A 9,260-nucleotide genomic window follows, 5' to 3' on the forward strand; every position below is an offset into this window, starting at 1 on the left:
GGAATTAGGATTAAAAAGTAAGCTGGTTTTGCCTTTCTCCGTAGGCTTAGCTCAGTGCTTGGCACAAAGCAGTCAATTACTGGCTTGGGACACTGAGGTTGTTGTGGTCCAGTTGTGCCCGACTCCCTGTGACCCCATTTGGGTTTTCCTGGCAGAGATACTGGAGTGGTTTGCCATTTCCTTCTCCAGTCCATTTTACAGATGAGGAAACTGAGGCACACAGGATAAAGTGACTTGTCCAGGGTCGTCTTTTTGACTCCAGGAACAGCACTAGCTACCCAAGGAGGGACAGAGCACATGGGTCCAAATTCCACCTTGTGTGACCTTAAACTGTCCAAGTCAGCTGCTCTGAGAGATGATAAGGTTGGACATTAGATGCCATGAGGTCCCTTCCAGCTCTAGAAACACCATCCTATGAAGCCTTTCTGACAACAGATCAGTTTATGATTCTAGCCATGAACTGGGAAGGCAAAGATACCCCACCCCTCCCAGGCTTCCTGCCTTCAGAGGGCTTATATTCTACAAGTGATAGATCAGGTAAGCAAATACAAGGGATTGATGAGGCCAGATCCATAAAAAGGACTACTATGACAACCTGAGGAAGGAGGGGGGAGAAGGGTCAATCAAAGAAGGCTTCTCAGCAGAGGCAGCACCTAAATTGGTCCCCAACAGAAGAGGACTCTGCATTCTGAACCTGGTCCAGTCTGGCTGGAACCAAGCGGGCTTGAAGCAGGAGTAAGATGCCAGGACAGGAATGGGGAGCCACGGCAGGTTCCTGAGCTTCGGAGCAGGGATCGGGATATCAGGGACCTGAACTAAACAGGCCTCGAGTGCCTGGGCATGACCCGGGGTCGGCCCAGCCCCAGGCGTGGGAGAAGAGAAGCTGGAGACACAACAACAAATGATCTCGTCTTTACTGCCACGTTCACACGGAGAACCTAATAGTCAGCTCCAAGAGCAGCTCCCCGGGGGAGAAATGGTTAATCTCGGCTCTGACCGAGGCGCAGGCGCAATGAGGCACCGCCCACAAGCCGATTGGTAAGGGCGGCCCTGGAAACGTAGTAGCAGCCCGCTTCCGGCGACCATGTTGGCTATGGGCGGAAAAAGCCTGACTACTGTCATGTTGAGATGCCGGCGCCCTGGCTCCCCAAATAATTCGCTTGGCTCGGGAAAGACTGCAGTCACGCCATAGGCTCTTCGACTCCCTGAACTTTTGCGCTTGCTCCTGGCCCCGGAAATAGCGGCAGAGCACTTCCGCCCTTACCCAACATGGCCGCCAAACTACTTCGCGGTCGAGATGCCTGGGAAAGAGGGGAAGGGGTGGGGGTCAGTGGGAAGGACCGGCGCCCCCTTTCCCCAAATTCCGGGTGAACCAAGACTGGAAGGTCCGGGCCCAGCCGTGGCTCCGACGCATCTGGCTCGTAGTGCCGGCGCTCTTCGGGCGTGGAAGACCCTGTGGGAGGGCAGAGTGACAAGAGCAAAGGCGTTACCGTGATTGGCCATCTCGGGCATTTGTGCCACCTCCCACCCGACTTCCGGCATCCGCCCTTTTTCCTCATTTCCGCCCACCGGCTTTCCCTCCCACCTTCCCAGAGCTTCCTTTTCGAGAGGAAGCCTCCAGGAACTGTGCGACTACAACGACCAACGTGCCCTGCGGCCACCTGGACGCCCTCTACGGATACCTTGAAGGTGCAATCGAACTCGTCGCTCATCCTGCGCAACTCGCTGCCATAACGCCGCGCAGCCCAGAGGATAGGGGGCGCTGAGCTGGAGCGGCTCCGGAACAGGCCGCGCTCCTCCTCCCCCTCGGACCACTCTGCCTCGGGCTCCGCTTCGGGACTCGCCTCCCCGAACCCCTCCCGAAGTGGGGGGTAGGAGATCAGGCGGGGCCTCCTGTCCCCTGCGCCTGCGGAGGAAGCGGGGAGAGCGCCATTCATTCATTCACTCACTCATGTGTTCCTGCAGTCATTAATTCTCCCAGACATCATTCGTTCCTCCCTTGGTTCTCCCATGGGGCTGCCTCATCTTCGGCCTCTCCTTCCCTTCTACTTACCCACCCCTTATGCTGCCTTCTCTCAACCTTCTTCATCAACACTTATTAGGCACCAATGGTGTGCCTGGCACCATTGATGCAGAGAGGCAAAAGACGGCCCCTGCCCTCAAAGCTGCACCCCCCCCCCATGCAGCCTCTTCTGTGCCCTCAGGTCACCTCCAAGGGCACACTGGGGCTCTACCCTAGTTCGGGTCTCTATCAACCCTTCCCAACCGATACACCCAAGACACAGACGTCTCCTCGCTTGGGCACAAACATCTTTCAGTGGCTTTGAGAACTTGAGAGTGCCCCTGCCACTGCAGCCCCAGACGGCTGACTCATATTGAGCTTGGAGTCCACTCAGACCCCTGTATCTGTTTTCCTGACAATATGCTCTCTAATTGATGCCTCCTCAGTCTTAGTACAGCTTTTTTTTTTTTTGGTACCCAAGGGTCAGACTTTACATTTAACCCTACTGAATTTCATCACTCCCTTGGGGTCCCCAAGGACCTTTCAGGGTGTCACCAAGGTCAAAACTATTTTCCAAATAATACCCCGACATTTTCATTTCTAACACACTGACTACTGACAGAGAAAACCCATATGAACAAGAGCTCTTTAAGAGTGTAAAGGCTCCCTGAGGCCAAAAAGATGGAGTACTAAATGTGAAATGGCCCAGCGCCCTCCCGGATGCCTGGGGACATTCCACTGGGGACCCCCTGGGGCACTGACATTGAACGATTAGCAACAGCGCTATCATTCCGGCAATCCAAGCAGTTCTGAAGCCCTCTAATCACATTCTCCTTAAAATCCAGATCTCTCCATCTTCTCTACGAGAACAGCACGAGGCTTTGCTAGAAAACGGGCAAAACTGACAAAAGGGAATAGGCAATGTTGGAAGACAGTGCACGCTGATGCATTGTTGGTGGAGCTGTGAATGGATACACCCATTTTGAAAAGCAATATAGAAATTATGCAAATAAAGTGAGATTCCACTGCTCAGCTCATACCCCAAAGAGGTCACTGACAAAAAGAAAGGGCCCCTCTAGACCAAAGGATTCCCAGCCCGACAAATGGGGGCATGTGAATGTCATGGAATATGACTCTAAGAAATGACAAACATAAGGAACACAGAGAACACTGACTCATGGAAATCGATCAGGGCCAGGAGTGCCATGTGAAAGGATTACAGTATAAATGAAAGAAAACCATCACAAAATAATGGAGCAAGGATGCCCCCGAGGAAAAGATATGAGAAAAGACCTTCCCTCTTCTCGGCAGAGGTGGGGGCCCAGGGGTGTGGAACAGTGTATATGAGGTTAAACTTTTTTTTGAAGCGTTGCTTGGTTTTGCTGAATTTTTTTTCTTGCTCTCTTAAAAACATTGTTTTTTAAAAATAAAATAACAAAAAAATATTTAATAAAGGATGGCTCTCTGGCAGGGTGGGTGTTGGTGACAGAAAAACAAAAGATTAATATCTGATATATAAGATGGTATTATTATTAAATGTGTTGGAAATCTACTTATTATATTTGTATTTTTCTATGTCATTTACAGGACCACAGAACGAGTGCTGGAAGGCCCCTCAGACACTGTCTGGTCCAACCTTTTCCTTTTTCAGTTGTGGAAACTTAGGGCTAAGTCAGTTAAATGATGTGTCCAAAGTCAAAACTGCTTTGATCCTCACAATGACCTTGGGCACTAACTATGATCACCCCCATTTTACAAGGAGGAAACAGGCTGAGACCGGGTTACTTGCCTAGGGTCCTAACTGCTAAGTGTCTCAGGGGCAGGATTTGAACCCAGGTCTTCCGGATTCCAAGGCCAATCCTCTTTTCTCTGTGTCATGCTGCCTCACTTGACTTAAATCCAGGACCCCTGCTGTATGGCCAGTGGCCATCCCACTGCCCCTCACTAGGGTCCCCCCTTCCTTCAAGAGCTGGAGGCTTGAGGCCCAAGCAGGGGTCAGCAGAGCTGCCTGGGAGCGTGACCCGGGGAGCATTCTTGGATGAGGCGTGCCAGGCTGGCTGGGTTTTTCCAAAAGCCGCTTTGAAGGAAGGGAGGGTCATGGCTGGGCAGTGGGTGGGGTGATCAACAGAAAGCATTAGCTCTTGCAGTCCTGCTCTCTGCTACAAGCACACGGTGTGCCCGGAAACCTCATGGGATGGGGATGGGCTGGGCTGGCCCCCAGACCTTAGCAAGGACACCGGGGAGGCCCAGGGGAAGGAGGCCGTTCTCTGTCCATCTAGTAAGGCTGAGAAGGGGGGTGTGACCAAAGGAAGACCTGAGTTCCAATTTCACCTCTGACGCTGTGTGGCCTGGTCTTGTCCCTCCCCTATAAACCAGGGATGAGAATGCCTGCCTCCAGAGGGTGGCTTTGGGGTCAAAACTGATGGAAAGGGTTCTGCTGCCGGAGGGGCTCTGGAACCTCTGAGGTTCCTCTCAGCCAGTGTCCAGCCTGTCCTTGGCTGTCATCTCAGATCTGGGTTCCAAGAGGATTCCCGGGATAGCCCGCCTCCTGCTCCTCCTCCTCTTCCTCCTTGGATGCTCTCTGCTGCCCTGTGCCTTTCCTCCTCCTCCTCCTCCTGCTGTCCTCTCCTTCCTCCTCTTTCCCCTTCCTTCTCCTCCCTCCTCCACTCTCCCTTCCTCCTCCACTCTCCCTTCCTCCTCCTTTTCCCTTTCCTTCTCCTCTCTCCCCCTCTTTCATCCTCTTCCTCCTCCTCCTCTTCCCCTTCCTTCTCCTCCCTTCCTCCCCCTCTTCCTCCCTCCCCCCTCTTCCTCCTTCCTCCTCCCTCCCCCTCTTTCTCCTTCTTCTTCCTCCCTCCCCCCTCCTTCTTCTCCTCTGCCCAGGCCTCTGAGGCTCTCTGCTGCCTAGCTCCTCTCCCTTCCATCTCCTTGGACTTTTATACCTGCTTTCCCAGACTTCTAGCCCTAGAGGAGGCCATGGGGTGTGGGGACAGTCTAAGGAACCCAAGGGGAAGGCCTCAGAACCTTGGATTGGTTCAAGGCTCTGGACAGCAGAGGCCCTGGGGTTGGCAGGACCACGCATGAGATGATAGACCCATCTTTGGAAGGCACCGTGAGGCTGGTCAGCTACTCCGAGGACCTCAGGGCACCAGTGATAACGTGCTCATGGGCCTGGGGCCTGACTTTCCTGAGACCCTCCTTCTAGTCCCTAGGTCACACCTGCTGCAGTAAGGAAGTGTCTTCTGGAGACAATGCCATGGGATTTTGACAGGATCAACTTGTATAAATTCAGTAATTACAAAGGAGCTTGACATTCATTCACTAAGCAAGTCAGAGTGCTGGGGTAGGGGAAGGGGAGCTCACACTTTTTTTTGACATCCTCTAGTCCCCACACTCAAATCCAGGGCATCTGTGACCTCACTTATTTGGAATGCAAGTCCTAGGCCACCGAGGCTCGCCCAAAGTAAAGGTTAGTCCAGTGAATAACAGCTTGGGTGTTCGAGGTGGGGACCAAGCCTAGATTTAGATCTGAACGGAGCTAATCCTGGTCATTCAGGAAAAGGCTCTCATTTTATGGGGCCCCAGGGCCCCAGAGGGAAAGGGCAAGCCTTGAAGACTTCACCGGGCCATGCTGGGGCTTGGGGAGCTGGGCAGCGTGCTCCCTCCTTCAACTCTAAATCAGGACTTATCACAAAAGGACCTCCGTCCTACAGGGGTCAGCTCAAGGGGGGCTTTCCCAAGCTGGGGAGGGTCCAGGCTCCATCCCTTCCTTCTTTCCAGTGTGCCTCTGAGACTAGACATTGAGAAACAGCTTTTCCAAGTCCCCGAGGGTCTCCTCAGAGCCCCCTCCCCAGTGCCTCAGGAGGCTGGAAAGAGGCTGAAACTAGGGGATTGAGTATCTTTGAAATATAAATCAATGAAACTGTGTCAGGAAGCGTTTCAGCAGGGAGGTGGAGGCTGGCAGACAAGCTGGGCAGAGATCCTCAGATAAGAACAATGAACCCGGCTTCTTTCACAAGGTGGTGGCTGAGTAGTTGCAGACCCTGAGTCTCAGTTTTCCCATCTGTAAAATGGAAATAAAAACAGCCCCTCCCTCTCAGGTGTCCCAAAAGTCTTCAGTTTCCCATGTACAACACGGGTGGTTCTGAAGCTGGGCTTTGACCACCCCGGGGGGTATTGGCCATCTAGACCTACCACAGCCTAGACTAGAAAGAAGCCAAGATCACAGCCAGGCTCGGGGCGTGCACCTACCCTCATGGTGGTGGGCTCCAGGTGCGGGTCTGGGTCCAGGCCTGACTGGGGCCAGGCTGGGGGCAGTGGTGCTGTGTTTGCCCAGCCCCCTGGACTCCCCTGGGGCACAGGCAAAGCCGTCTTCTTTGGGATTTTCCTGCTCACTGGGCTCAAACTCTGAGATCTGAAACATGCTCATGGGGTGGGAGGCATCGTCTGGCCTGGGGAGGAAAGAGAGTAGAGGGGCAAGGTGGGTAGGGTGGGGGCAAAGCCAGAGCCGTCTTCAGAGGAGGGGAGAAGAGGAAGTGGCGGCCTGGTGCCAGGGCAGGGCTGAGAAGAGGGAATTCTGATGAAGACCAGCTAGGTTCCCTTCCCCCTTGCTGGGCTCCAGCATTATTTCTAACCCAATAATAAACACATTAAGAAGGCAACAAGGCACAGTGGATAAAATCTTAGCCCTGGAGTTGGCAAGACTTGGGTTCAAATCCTGCCCCAGATGATTACTAGCTATGTGACTCTGGGCAAGTCATTATCCTCTCTCTAAAATGTTGTTATAGATGGCCAGACATCGGTCCCACAGTGGGTGGGGAGCTTCCCTCACTAATGGAAGCACATAAAAAAGATCCGGATCCCTGGTGCCCTCTAACCCCCTCATTTGACAGAAATGGAAACTGAGGCCCAGGGAGGTGGGGTCTGAGGTCACCCAGGTAGTGTCCCAAGGAACGCCCATGGGGTTGCACCCCCACTCCTCAGACCCAGGCTCTTTCCATTGCCCTACTGCCTGAAACCCCAAGGCCTGCTCCTTTGTAGGCCTCAGTTTCCCATCCATAAAAGAGGGAGAATACCATTTTCATTGCTTCTCCCCCAAGGCTGTTTGGAGTTGAAGGGGGGAAGGGGCTGTCTTTCACTATTTGGATGGGCCCTGCTTGTTACAGTGAGTCTGAGCCACTCCAAATCCTAAAGAGATAAGGTCAGTAAGTGAAGGGACAGCCTGAAATTCAACAAACATCTATTAGTACACCCAGTGGGCCCCCATGCTCTGGGGGTACAAGGCCAAGAAGGAAAGGTTCTTAGCCCAGAGGAGCTACCAACCTGGGGAAAGACAAAGAAGCCATCCACCAGGGTGTGTGACCGATCACTGGCCTCACCTGGCCCAGCAGGACCCACTGTCTCTCTGGCCATGCCCCAGACAAGTAGGTCCCTCCCCTCTTCTACCTCTGGTGGGCTCAACTGTTCCTGCCAAGGACATACCCGCAGCTCTCCTCGGGCTCCCCTCTGCAAGAAGCCCTCCCCAGCCCTTCCTGCCTCCTCTCCCACTGACCCTGTCAACAGCCCTCAGCTTGGACCCAGTGGTTGGCGAGCTGCTTCCCCATTAGATTAGGAGGGCAGGGGCTGTCTTCTGTCTTCCTGTGTATTTCCAAATCTTGGCACAGCACCTGGTATACAGTGGGTATTTAATAAATGTTTGTTGACCGACTGAGCTACTAGTAAGGGAAGACAGCACCTATTAGGGAGTGGTGTTCTTCTGGTACCCTTGTAGTTTTTTCATTGTTTGACTCTGCGTGACCCCACTTTGGGGTTTTCTTGGCAGAGATACTAGAGTGATTTCTCCAGCTCATTTTACAGATGAGGAAAGTGAGGCAAACAGGATGAAGGGACTTGCCCAGGGTCACACAGCTAGGGAGTGTCTGAGGCCAGATTTTAATTCAGGAAGATCAGTCTTCCTAACTCCAGGACCAGTGCTGTATCTACTGTGCCATGTAGCTGTCCTTCTGGCACACAGTAGGGTGTGTGTGGGGGGTCAACAAGCATTTATTAAACACCTACTCTGTGCCAGGCTCTGTGCTAAGAGCTCCAGATATAAAAGAAGGCAAAATATATCAGACTACCTAGAGGTCTTGGGGAGGGAGGTGGGGAAGGAGGGGGAGAAAAATTTAAAACTCAAAAGCTTATGGAAGTGATTGTTGATAAATCAAAACAAATTAATAAAAAAATCAGAAAAAAATAAAAGAAGACAAAAAACAGCCCCTGCCCTCAAGGACCTTACAGTCTAATGGGGGAGACAACCTGCAAAGAATGAGGTAGAAATGAGTCACAAACAGGAAAAAATTGGAGTTAATCAAAGGGGCAGGGACTGCCTCTCATTTGCCTGGCACAGTAATTAATCACTAAAATCCTTCGTGCACGTGGCCAGATAAAGGTTGGGGGTGGGATCTGAACTCAGGTCCCCTGCCTGGAAAGCCAGAGCTCTTTGTATGGTTCCAAGGTCACTTGGGGAGCAGAGGGTCCAGCCTAGCTCCTGTGACTTCCAGGCCAAGGGTCTGGGACTCCGGCCCAGCTCTCTACAGACGGATGAGTCCGAGGTAAGAACTCCCCTCTCTACTGCCCAGTACTCTCAGCTCAATGATATTTACTCCCATTTGACAGAGGGGAAAACTGAGGCCGGGGAAGGCGTGCCTTGCCCAAAGCCGCGCACCCTCAAGTCCCGTGCCCCAAACTCTGTCAAGGGGGTCATGGGGAGCGACCCCTCTCCCAAGGATTCAGGGCAAGGCTGGGGCTGCAATCCACACCAGCAGGGGGCGCATCCACTCCGCGAGGAGGGAGGTGGGGCCGAGATTGTTTTCCCCGTTAGACAGAGGAGGAAACTGAGGCTGGGGAGGCCAGCTCCGCCTCCATGCCTCCCGATTTCCTCTTCCCCCGGGCAGCCCCAGGACTTCCTTCCCTCCTCTCCTCCCTCCCAGTCCTGGGAGCCCGCTCCCCGGCTCCCCCCAGCCCAGCCCGGGCTGGCCCAGGCCGTGGCCGTGAGTGCAGGAGGCTTACCCGGATGGGCAGCCCCGGCCTTCTCGCTTCCTCTGGGTCTCTGACGGGGGCAGCGCTGGGGCTCCCCGCACTCGGGCTGGCCTCGCTCCTCCTCCTCCTTCCCTCCCTCCTGTTTTCCTGGGAGCCCGGCCCCCGTTGCCTGGGTGAGAGAAACTGTCATGAAGCTGAGCCAATCAGCTCCCGCGATGTCACCCCGGCTGGGAGGGAGGAG

At 53.7% G+C, this 9,260-nt stretch overlaps 1 protein-coding gene across 3 annotated transcripts; it reads right to left on the reverse strand.

The window, feature by feature from the left end:
- Positions 1-1,238: 1,238 nt before the first annotated feature.
- Positions 1,239-9,260, reverse strand: BAD (BCL2 associated agonist of cell death). Of its 3 annotated transcripts, none has more exons than XM_078148919.1 (4): positions 9,050-9,135; positions 6,251-6,450; positions 1,683-1,906; positions 1,239-1,453 (listed from the first exon to the last, which is right to left on the reverse strand). In XM_078148919.1, exons 2-4 carry the CDS (start codon positions 6,426-6,428, stop codon positions 1,328-1,330), a joined length of 528 nt encoding a protein of 175 aa, XP_078005045.1. In that variant the 5' UTR covers positions 6,429-6,450; positions 9,050-9,135; the 3' UTR covers positions 1,239-1,327. The 3 variants fall into 3 exon arrangements, with proteins under 3 accessions (XP_078005045.1, XP_078005046.1, XP_020823922.1); XM_078148920.1 differs by lacking the exon at positions 9,050-9,135 and adding an exon at positions 7,551-7,641; XM_020968263.2 differs by lacking the exon at positions 6,251-6,450 and having other exon boundaries at positions 9,050-9,260.

The sequence above is a fragment of the Phascolarctos cinereus genome, unplaced genomic scaffold, assembly GCF_003287225.1.
Source record: "Phascolarctos cinereus isolate Bilbo 61053 unplaced genomic scaffold, phaCin_HiC Scaffold_9;HRSCAF=440, whole genome shotgun sequence".
NCBI lineage: Eukaryota > Metazoa > Chordata > Mammalia > Diprotodontia > Phascolarctidae > Phascolarctos > Phascolarctos cinereus.

What these genes read in the sequence shown, in the direction of transcription:
- BAD (XM_078148919.1), bottom strand. Translation starts at nt 6,428, where the DNA reads ATGAGCATGTTTCAGATCTCAGAGTTTGAGCCCAGTGAGCAGGAAAAT. An exon ending in TGGAGCCCACCACCATGAGG is followed by an intron (nt 1,907 to 6,250) that starts GTAGGTGCACGC and finishes CTTCCTCCGCAG; the next exon opens with GCGCAGGGGACAGGAGGCCC. An exon ending in AGTTCGATTGCACCTTCAAG is followed by an intron (nt 1,454 to 1,682) that starts GTATCCGTAGAG and finishes GCCCTCCCACAG; the next exon opens with GGTCTTCCACGCCCGAAGAG.